This window comes from Panthera tigris, chromosome C2 (genome assembly GCF_018350195.1).
Source record: "Panthera tigris isolate Pti1 chromosome C2, P.tigris_Pti1_mat1.1, whole genome shotgun sequence".
NCBI lineage: Eukaryota > Metazoa > Chordata > Mammalia > Carnivora > Felidae > Panthera > Panthera tigris.
In genome coordinates, this window is record NC_056668.1 from 70,479,168 (window position 1) to 70,490,007 (window position 10,840).

The window sequence follows — 10,840 nt, forward strand, 5'->3', positions numbered from 1 at the left end:
TTCCTCATAGCACCCGACATCACAAGCTTTGCTGTACGTTTTCTGTCTCCTCACTGGTGAGGAAGTGGCATAAGGAAAGACCTAATTCTTTGTTCCCACTGTTGTATCCCCCACTACTTGAACACTCCCCAATACATGTGTTGAATGAGTGAGTGAATTTACCACAGTGGCTAAGAACATGAACTTTGGCATCAGCCTTCAAACCTTAGCTCTGCCCCTTAGTGTGCTTGACTATGGGCAAGTTACTCACCTTGATGAGCCTTGGTTTTCTCATCTGTAAAATAGAAAAAGAATGAAATAAGAAAATAATTAGGAAGTGTTTAGCACAGTGCCGGCATCTAGTCAGCAGTGAACTAGCTATGATCATTTTCTCATTCTCCCCCTGACCTGCAGGAGAGGGAGTGGTGCCTTATTTCCCTGAAGCAAGAACTGCTTTCTCTGTGAGCCTGCTGCCATGAGAGCAGAATGAAGAGGAAGACAGGACACAAACAAACTGGGGCCCAGGGAGCAGGAGAGTGGGCAGCAGTGCCGACCCCAGGAGAGGCACTGTAAAAATAAGGCTGTGGACCCACAATTAAAAACAAAACATCGGGGCGCCTGGGCGGCTCAGTCGGTTAAGCCTCCGACTTCAGCTCAGGTCACAATCCCACGGACTGTGGGTTCCAGCCCCGCGTGGGGCTCTGGGCTGATGGCTCAGAGCCTGGAGCCTGCTTCCGATTCTGTGTCTCCCTCTCTCTCTGCCCCTCCCCCGTTCATGCTCTGTCTCTCTCTGTCTCAAAAATAAATAAACGTTAAAAAAAAATTAAAAAAAAAAAAAACCCAAAACAAAAAGGTGGGGGAAAGGAAGGAAGGAAAAGGAAGCAAAATTCTGGGAGGACAAAATATTCACATGCACAATAGATGTTACTGCTACTGGGGTGAAAATTTCTGTTAAGCAGGAACCCCACTCCCTGCCTATTACAGCTCAGGCAGAAATCCTTTAGCAATTTCCCACTCCAGTGGGGGTGATTCTGCTAAGGGCTCCCAGAGAGCAAGCATTTCACCTGACACACTCCCCTGCCCAGTTCAAAGCTTGTAGTGGGAGTAAAAGAAATAGACATACTCAGTGCTTTTGTTTGAGAGGAAGAGGGAAGGAGGGAGAGAAGAGAATGGGGTAGCTGCCATGCTCACATTTTTTATAAAATGACATTTTTTTCTTCCATTCTCTGCATCTCTCCCCTAAATCTCTATTGAACCTCTAAGTATTTCACTTAAATACCCAGTAGACAATACAATGAGCTCTTAAAACTGTATTATAAAATGAGAACACATGTTCCTTCAATGTGACATGCTCACCTTGCCCATTTTTAGACTCCTTTAGCTGGTGCAGGTGGTCTTTTGCTGACAGGAGCCCATAACAATGCACTGACCACTGGAGTCACATGCCCGTCCCTTCACCAAGTGGTGAATATGCCACAGGAAAGGAAAGAAAAGCCAACGGATGCTCTAGCATGCAATCACCTGGGTATGAAATCTGGGGAGCACTCATGTGGGTCAGCCTGCAAATTTATTTTTCTCATCAAATGAATCAGTTGACAGGAAAACAGTACTTTTTTAAAAATTTATTTTGAGAGAGAGAGAGAGCAAGAAAGCACACACAAGCAGGGGAAGGGCAGACAGAAGGAGAGACAGAATCCCAGGCAGGCTCCACACCATCAGCACAGAGCCAGATGTGGGGCTCAAACCCACAAACTATGAGATCATGACCTGAGCTGAGATCAAGAGTCGGATGCTTAACTGACTGTGTCACACAGGCGTCCCGGAAAACAGTGATTTACTTGACAGGACATACACCAATGTCTCTTGAAAACACCATCCCACCCGGGTGCCTGGGTGGCTCAATAAGTTAAGTGCCAACTCTTGGTTTCAACCCAGGTCATGATCTCACAGTTTCAGAAGTTCAAGCCCCACCCAACAGCGCAGAGCCTGCTTGGGATTCTCTCTCTCTCCCTTTCTCTCTGTCCCTCCCCCACTCACACAGTCTCTGTCTCTCTCAAAATAAATAAATAAACTTAAAAAAATAAGTAAAAAAGGAAAACACCATCCCACCACCACCATAAAAAAGCAAATATAAGGGTAGCACTTTTCAATTTGTGCACCACACAATATTGCAGGATATTAATCACTGTTACTTGATTTAAAATGTTTATTGCTATGATTAGATATGTTTGAAAAACACTGATTTTTTTTTTAAGTTACACTAGTTCCTTTATTGAACAACTTCTTGGAAGATTTAATATGCTAATGTACATCATGAATCTTCATGATGGAGATTGAAGGTGCAATATTTCCCAACATTATTTGACCACAGAACACCTTTTACATAAAACATCTCCCAGGAATAGTGTCCACAAAGTTTATAGATCAGGATATCACTAGAAAGCAAGTAGAATCCTATGAAGAAATCCATTCATATTAAATTCACCTTATTGTGCATGTTTTAGTGTCCTATCTCTCCCCAGTGTCCCTGCTTCTGCATGGCATGGGACTCTTCCCATGAGAATAATTCCCCTGGGTGGTGATTTAGGACAGAGGCCTCAGATGTGCCCATAAACTCCCTCTGGGAAGGAGTTGCGCCTTTAAGGTCCTAGGCATTAAAAATATGTTGATGTTTCTCATATAATTCCAAATTTAAAAATACCACCCTGTGAAACAAATGAAAAGGATCCCCAGAAAGTTTGAATTTTCCCCATGAAAGACGGTTTTGAAATGTCCTATATCAAACTCAAAATATTTGGTAGTGGCAGTGTTTTACTGTTGTGCTAAACAGCCATCCAGTTTGCTCATTAGATAACCCAGCACTAACCCCAGGGGGAAATGCCTTGCTGCCTGGGGGAAGGGGATCCTAGGACACCACACCGCCCTGCCCAAGTCCAAATGGACTTAGTTCAATCTCTTTTCCACCTGTGAGAGGAGACTTAGGATGGTGAAGTAGGAGAAAATTTGTAACCAGAAGCCAGGGGAGACAGGGGTACCAGCCATTGAGGACAGACCCACAGCAATAGGGAATTGGGAGCAGTCTATTTTCATGGTGGGTTGCCTATTGGTTTTGCCTCAGGCCCTCTTTATAGTTTTCTTTTTGTCCAGGATGCCGAATATCTGCTCCTATGGGTTCTATGCTTAGTGCCTCTAAGTGTGGGGCTATGTTTGCCTTTATGAAACATTTTTCTTTTTTAAATGTTTATTTATTCATTGAGAGAGAGAGAGAGAGACAGAGACAGAGAGAAAAAGAATCCCAAGGAGGCTCCTCGATGTGGGGCTCGATCTCACGAACCACAAGACCATGACTAGAGTCAAAATCAAGAGTCAGACGCCCAAACAACTGAGCCACCCAGGCGCCCCTACATAACATCTTTCATGTGAATTGTTGATAACACAGGAACAGGAATTATTTCTCTTACATAAGAACTCCTGGGGCATCTGGGTGGCTCAGTCAGTTAAGCGTCTGACTTCAGCTCAGGTCATGATCTCATGGCTTGGGGGTTCAAGCCCCGCATCATCCTCTGTGCTGACAGCTCAGAGCTAGGAGCCTGCTTTGGATTCTGTGTCTCCTTCTCTTTGCTCCTACTCTGCTTGAGCTTGGTTTCTCTCTCTGTCTCTCTCTTTCAAAAATAAATAAACATTAAAAAAAATTTAAGGGGTGCCTGGGTGGCTCAGTCAGTTAAGAGTCAGACTTTGTCTGGGGTCATGATCTCCTCCCACCCCACCCTGGACTATGAGCACCTTGAGGACTTGATAACTAGATGACAGGCAGTCACCTAACACCTAGCCTGGCACCGAGCAGACCTCCATAAATGCCTGTGGCATGAAGGAATGACAGCGTCCTTTCAGAGGGCAAAATACCTTTGCCTTCCTTGGCTTGGCATCTCCCCACAGCATTTAGGCCAGGACTCCGCATTCAATGGGTCCCCAGCTGGATGTTATTTTCTGGGCTGGTGGCTCTCTCTTGCCACTCTTTTGTCCTCAGCCTCCGCAGCTCAAGTGCTAACTGTGATAATGGCATTTGTGATACTGTCACTAACACAGGATCAGATGATCAAACCCTCTCCTCTTCCCTCACATTGGCTACCAGTGCTCCATGGAGGGTAATTGGCTACCAGTGCTCACATTGGCTACCCTCACATTGGCTACCAGTGCTCCATGGAGGGTAATTTATTTTTCTAAATACCAAACTAGTAGAGTGTCTATGTGAAAACAAGATGCTTGTAATCCAGGTGGAAGTTGGAAGATGGCTAGGGCAGAGAACAAAGAGGCCAGGTCAAGTGATTAACAATGTAAAAAGTAACTTTCTATGATAAGTTTATTGGCAAAGAACTAGAGGTTTGGTAACATGCGTGGTAAATAAGAAAGAAGTATAATTATGCAATAGAATGGAATTAAGTCAGATTTATCCAAAGGTTATCTATATAAAACCCAAAGATTAACTATCAAGAAAGTTACGGTTTCTCCTTTCCTAGAGGGGTTTAAGATGAAGAAAGATCCCCATCTTCCTGAGCTGAAATGAGGTCTGCCCGGAGGAAAGGAGATTGAGATGGTCTCAGATGTTCAAAGCCTATGAGTGTTCTTACTTCTGTGAAAACCTTTACTGTAGTCATGTACTGTAGTCATGAACAAATACTTATTACACATGATTCTACGCCAGGTGCTGTTAATTGCAAAATATACAACCATAGCCAAGATACAGTCCCTCTCCTCTCAAAGCCACACATAGAACCAAGAAGCTGAATAGTAACAAGAAATTTAAAATAAGTGTGAGAAGTGTCAAGTTGCATGTAATATAGAACCCACGAAGAAATAAGTGGGTGGGCAGCCGTTTACCTAATGTAGCAGTAAGAGAAGGCCCGCTTGAGAAAAAGTGATATTTACGCTGAGCTGAAGGCGGTGAGGTAGTGTTCTTGGTAGAGGGAAGAACATGCCCAAAAAAGAGACAGAAAAGATATAAGAGGAACTTAAAGAAAGCCAGGGTGGTCAGAGCTCGAAAGGTGTATAATAGAAGATGAGTCTAGGGAAGTAGTCAAGGATCGGGGGCCAGACGTAGAAATTTGGACTTTTTCCTAACCACATGGGGAGTCACTGAGTGATTTTAAGCAAAGGAATTAATTACATGATGAGATTTAGGTTGTTTAATGTTAAATGACATTACTTCTACCAGACCTAAGTACAGCTTTGCTCTGAATTAGGTTCTTAGGAAGCCTTTTTTCCCCCTCACATTGCTGGATTTCAAGTGGAAAGTTGACATCTGGCTCAACTGCCTGGTCTTGCAAGCCTTAAGATAAAGACAGAAACTTCCGGCAAGAAAATCTTCCCTTTATCACTGTAAGAGAAGTAAGTGATGTATCTTTGTGGGACCTATTTGTATTTCTCCATTTCCTGACACTCCCCCCCCCCCCCCCGCCTTTCTTTTATCAGAAACAGGAATGGTGAACTCTCTCTGAGCTCTTCCTTTCTTCCTCCTATCATGGCTACCATCCTTACAGTGCTATGGCACAACCATGCAGCCTTGTGAAAAGTTGCTCAATACAGTGGACATGGCATAAAGGGACATTCTGCTCCTTCCTTCCATTTTTTGAGGAAATGTTGGCTTTGTCATAAGCTCTTCTTTTTGTGGCTATTATAGTTGTTCGTAGCTCTTTCACTTGTAACAAAACCTGTTTTAGCTCTTCAGAACCATTCAAAATGTTTTTACAATGTAATCAGATCTTAAACCAATTTCTCTTATGTCCTAGGAAGAGAACAGGTGAATAAGACATTTCATGCAGACTTTTGCTCAATGGCATCAATTCATCTCAAAGAAGCACAAGAGAGATCGTGTCCTCCACCATGCAGGTGTGATTCTACATGCTTTCCATCCCAGAGACCTTGAAGCAAGAACAATTGCCTTGCTGTTCTTGGCAATTTAAATTATCCTTTGTGAATGCAATACTGTTGGCAGTCCAGGGTGCTAATTACTTGGAGCATCTGGTCAGGCTGCCAGAGGCCAAGGACAGCTAGTCCTCTCATTTCCTGTTTTCAGTCTTTCCTACGCCTGAGCTTTCCCTGCTTCTACAACCCTTTCCTACAGCAGCATGCTCTCAATTTCATGCTCCACTTTTAATCAGGATCCAAAGAGACGAACGTGATACAAGCTTTGCTAGTTGAACAAAAGGCAAAGGAAGTATCACACTTAACATATCTATTGCTATCGAGGGGAAAATCTGTGGTGACTCTCTGCAAGGTGAAGAGTAACAGATTTTTGCCCTTTTTAGTTGACAAGACTCACAGACAGAAATGCTGAACAGGGTCAGGTAAATGAATTCAGTAGTCTGGGTGGGGACTATAGGAAGTGGAGAATACACGCCCCATCTAAAGAGAGGACTACTTCACTCCCACAGACTGTTGCCAGGGAGGCCCAGTGAAGCTGACTCTTCTGATTTTCCAAGAGAACCCAGAAATATGGGCTTTAATGTGAAAATCCCTCAAATTTTAAGCATTTGACACTATTTCAAAAAAGATGTTTAATATGTGGGGACCAACACAGAGCATGTCTGTGACCAGATTCAACCCATTTGGATCACCAGTTTGGGATCTGTGGTATAGAGTCTGTTCTAGTTGCAAAACTCTGCAACCAAAGAAAAAGGTTCACGTTTCTGCAAAGGATGGATGAGATCTAAGTATAAATCCTAGCAGTGTCCTTACAGCTTGGCACTTTTGGAAAGAGGTTTTCATAAACAAAACCTTCCATTCCTATTCTCCCTGCAGTATGTGAGAACAAAGGAGATGTGAAAATAGCAGGCATACAGGGTAACAAGGACTGCTGTAACAAAGTACCATGGACTAGGTGGCTTGAACAACAGAAATTGATTTTCTCACAATTCTGGAGGCTGGAAGTTGGGGATCAAAGTGTTGGCAGGATTGATTTCTTCTGAGGCCTTTCCCCTTGAACTAAGGATGGCCATCCTCTCTGTGTGTCTTCACAGGACTGTGTCCTAATTTCCCCTTCTTATAAGGACACCGTTCATATTGGATTAGGTCCACTCATATGACCTATTCTAACTTACATCTTTTAAGACCCTATCTCCAAATACAGTCCCATTCTGAGGTACTGGGTGGGGGGTGGGTTAGGACTTCAACCTATGAATTTTGGAGGGATACAATTCGACCATAACAGCAGGTTCTCTCTCCTCACATAGCCTTTCCTGGAGCAGCACATGCTGTCATTTAATGGAACTAGGTAGCCATGAACAAGAATGTATTAACTCCCATCTGTACCCAGCCTTGTGGGAAATTTCAAAGAAAAAGAGATACAAAAACACAGTCTAATCAGAGCAAGAAAAGAGTTTGGACAGCAAAGCTCTGCTTGGAGATCATTTTATACATGAGGATATAAGACACATAGGAGTCCTGTGACATGCCAGAGGGACAAGGCTTCAGCCTCTCTGAACTGGAAGGGCCTTGGGCATCATCTATTCTATCATTCTCTAAGGGATGCCTTCCTTCCAAAATGTTCCTTTCAAATGGCCCAACTTCATTTCACATTTGTATGTCAGAGCTTCAGATATTTCAAGACAGAAATCATGTCACCATCAGCATTTTTTCTTTAAGATAAAAATTTTTGATTCTAGGTAAAATTCTGAATTCCTTTGACCATTCCTCTTAAGATGTGATTTCAAGTGCTTTTACTGTCCTGTACATACCCTAATGTTTGTTTTCTTACAAATATTTCCTACAGGGTGTGCCAAAAACCTGAGAGGTAAATTTGTAGATGTGGCCATGACAGTATAAAGTAGATCAGGTCAATCACCTCCCTTACTGTTGACATTATGCTTCTATAATTATAGCCTTTAATCATCGTAGCACATCTCTCTGTTCTTGTACATTAACCTCATCTTAAGTCCTTTACGTGGGTGCTACAAAAACCCCATCTTCTCCCCTAATGCCTGTGTACTTGACTTTTTTTCCTGTTCACTTTCATCTTGCCAGATTCTCTCTGTTGTTCCAGCCTGTTGAGCACTCTTTGGATTCTGATTCTGATATCTCCTCTTTTCACTGTCTTCTCTGGTTTCATGTTGGCTGCAGATTCATCAGGTTGTCACTGTTGTACTCAGTCAAGTCATGGGCAAAATTTTGAACCAGGATGGAGCCTAAGTAGAGTTTTCCTTCTGGATTCACATGGATCCTATCAGTCAGAATTCGGGTGTGGTGGATTATCTCCATTTTCACCCTGTTTGTATTTCTCCACTTCTTTCAAAAGGATGTTATAAAAGATGTAGCTGAAATCCTGTGTCTACAGCTTTTCCCTATGAGTCTTAATTTTTTAAAAAGTTTTTTATGTTTATTTATTTTTGAGAGGGGGAGAGAGACAGAGACAGAGAGAGACAGAGAGAGACAGAATCCAAAGCAGGCTCCAGGCTCTGAGCTGTCAGCCCAGAGGCCAACGTGGGGCTTGAATCCACAAACCACAAGATCATGTTCTGAGGCCAAGTCAGATGCTTAACCGACTGAGCCACCCAGGTGCCCCTTACCAGCCTAAAATTTTAAAGACCCATCCAACAAATCAGCTGCTGAGCTGAAACAGTGTGGTCTCTGCTGTCCCAAATCTCCGTGCCAATTTGGAGGTAAGAGAAACAGACAACTGGAACACAGTCAAGAGGACTGGGCTCTTCTCCGTCAGTTGAGAGAAGGGATATGAGAAGGGAGGGCATTAGAGTGACCTGTTGCAGGTAGATTAAAATCTCTTTGGCTGAATCTGCTTTGAGCATGCTATTCTTTCCCACGATCTTTTCTCTTCTGCAAATTGGAGGAAATGATATCTTTTTTAAGTAATGGCTGGTAGTTGTTTGAAACAAACATGGATCTCCCACTATGGTTTTATGATACTTCTTAGGAATCTTTTTTCTCAGGTAAGAGACATTTTTAATTATGTGACTAGTCAGGAGAACTAGCCATTACTAAATCTGCACATACTAACCTGCTACATATGAAGCTCTACAGACAGTTCTAGTCTAGTCCAACATTCAAAAGTTTCTATGCTGGTCTTGAGTCCCATAGTCCATGATGTCATAACTCTAATATCATGGCTGACTCCTGTCCTTATCCTTGTCTTTAAGAGTTGAACCAAGAGGGGCACCTAGGTGGCTCAGTTGATTGGACATCTGACTCTTGATTTCAGCTCAGGACATGACCTCGTGGTTTGTGGGTTTGAGGCCCATGTCAGACTCTACGCTGACATTGCAGAGAATGCTTAGGATTCTCATTCTCTCTCTCTCTCTCTCTCTCTCTCTCTCTCTCTGCCCCTTCTCATTTGTGCATGTGCTCTCTCTTCTCTCTCTCAAATAAATAAACATTTTAAAAAATTAAAAAAAAAAGAGTTGAACCAAGAAAATCAAGCTCAGCTTTAGATGGAAGATATTGGGGTATATCCCTGACTATGAAAGTATGGGGGACCCTAAGATGAATCTATAAGGGAGATACTGGGGATCCTTCATCCCTCTAGGGCTTTAGGCAGAGAATTAACACCAATCTATGAGAGATGGGGTTGGTACAAAACCTAAGGGAGACGTGACCCCAAACAAATCTGACCTCAGACCTTGTAAGGATTTCAGGTTTTTTGATGATTAAATGACCACAGTAAGAGAGCTGCCACAGAGAGAGGAAAGTGGAGGGCCTTGTTTTAAGTCAATGACCTTCCAGGACCAACACTTATAGCCAACCAACCACCACAATGGTGGTCATTTGGTGGGACATGGCCTCCTGGATGCTGCCTGGACCATCAGCTTCATGTGCAGCATTGCTCTGAGAGGTGTTTCCACTTAGCCCGATTTCTCCCCTTGGTCACCAGATTCCTCTTTAGGTGAAAGCCTTCTTAGGAAAAATATATCACATTTCCATCACATGTGCCTCGTCTTCCCAAGTGTATCCATGAGAACTACCTTAACCCATTTGGGCTGCTCTAATAAAATAATAGACTGGGTGGCTTTTTATTTTCACTTCAAAATAGTCATAATTAAAGTATTTTTATTTTATGTACAATGATTGGCATTAAGGTAGGTTATCTTGAGTATCTGCAATTAAAGTATGTATCTTGGATGATCCATTCAAGCAAGGTCATTTAATCCAACTTAATGAAGCCTATATCCTTTTAGTACTGATGGAAACACTGGCAGCACCTGTTCAGGCTGCATTTCCAGATCAGACCGTGCTGGTTTGAGTGGACAAGGCAAGAACGAGAATCCTGGCCAAATTTCCTCGGATGGCTCCAGTAGAGCTGCTGGTGACCCATCTTGCTCTCCCAGATGCAATGAAGAAATGGCAGAATGGGTGGCTTAAACAACATATATTTCTCACAGTTCTGAAGCCTAGAAGTCCAAGATCAAGGCACTAGCAGATTCAGTGTCCAGTGAGAACCTGCTTCCTGGTTCATAAACGCAGCCATCTTCTCACCGTGTCCTCACTTGGCAGAAGGGCCAAGAGAGATCTCTGGAGTCTCTTTTATAAGAACATGAATCCCATTCATGAGAGCTGTACCCTCATGACCTAATCACCTCCCAAAGACCCTACCTCCTGATACCATCACATTGGGAGTCAGGCTTTCAACATATGAATTTTAGAGGGACAAAAACATTCAGTCCAGAACAAGAGTTGTGAAGAGTCCTACTTTACCTCAGATTGGATTCTGATGGACTAGTATTTTTCTCTGTAGTCCTGGGCTCAGTCATGTTTTGGCTGATATTAATTGGATGTAAAGTAATATTAGAGTTATCTTACTATCTTATCCATCCCTTAATGCTCCAAAAATCTATTTAGCTGTGCCAACAAGATGGGC

At 42.9% G+C, this 10,840-nt stretch overlaps 1 protein-coding gene across 1 annotated transcript; it reads right to left on the reverse strand.

Moving 5' to 3' along the window:
• Positions 1–10,156: 10,156 nt before the first annotated feature.
• Positions 10,157–10,454, reverse strand: LOC122241991 (40S ribosomal protein S29-like). Its single transcript, XM_042998770.1, has one exon. It carries the CDS (start codon positions 10,349–10,351, stop codon positions 10,157–10,159), a length of 195 nt encoding a protein of 64 aa, XP_042854704.1. The 5' UTR covers positions 10,352–10,454.
• Between the last annotated feature and the right edge of the window lie 386 nt (positions 10,455–10,840).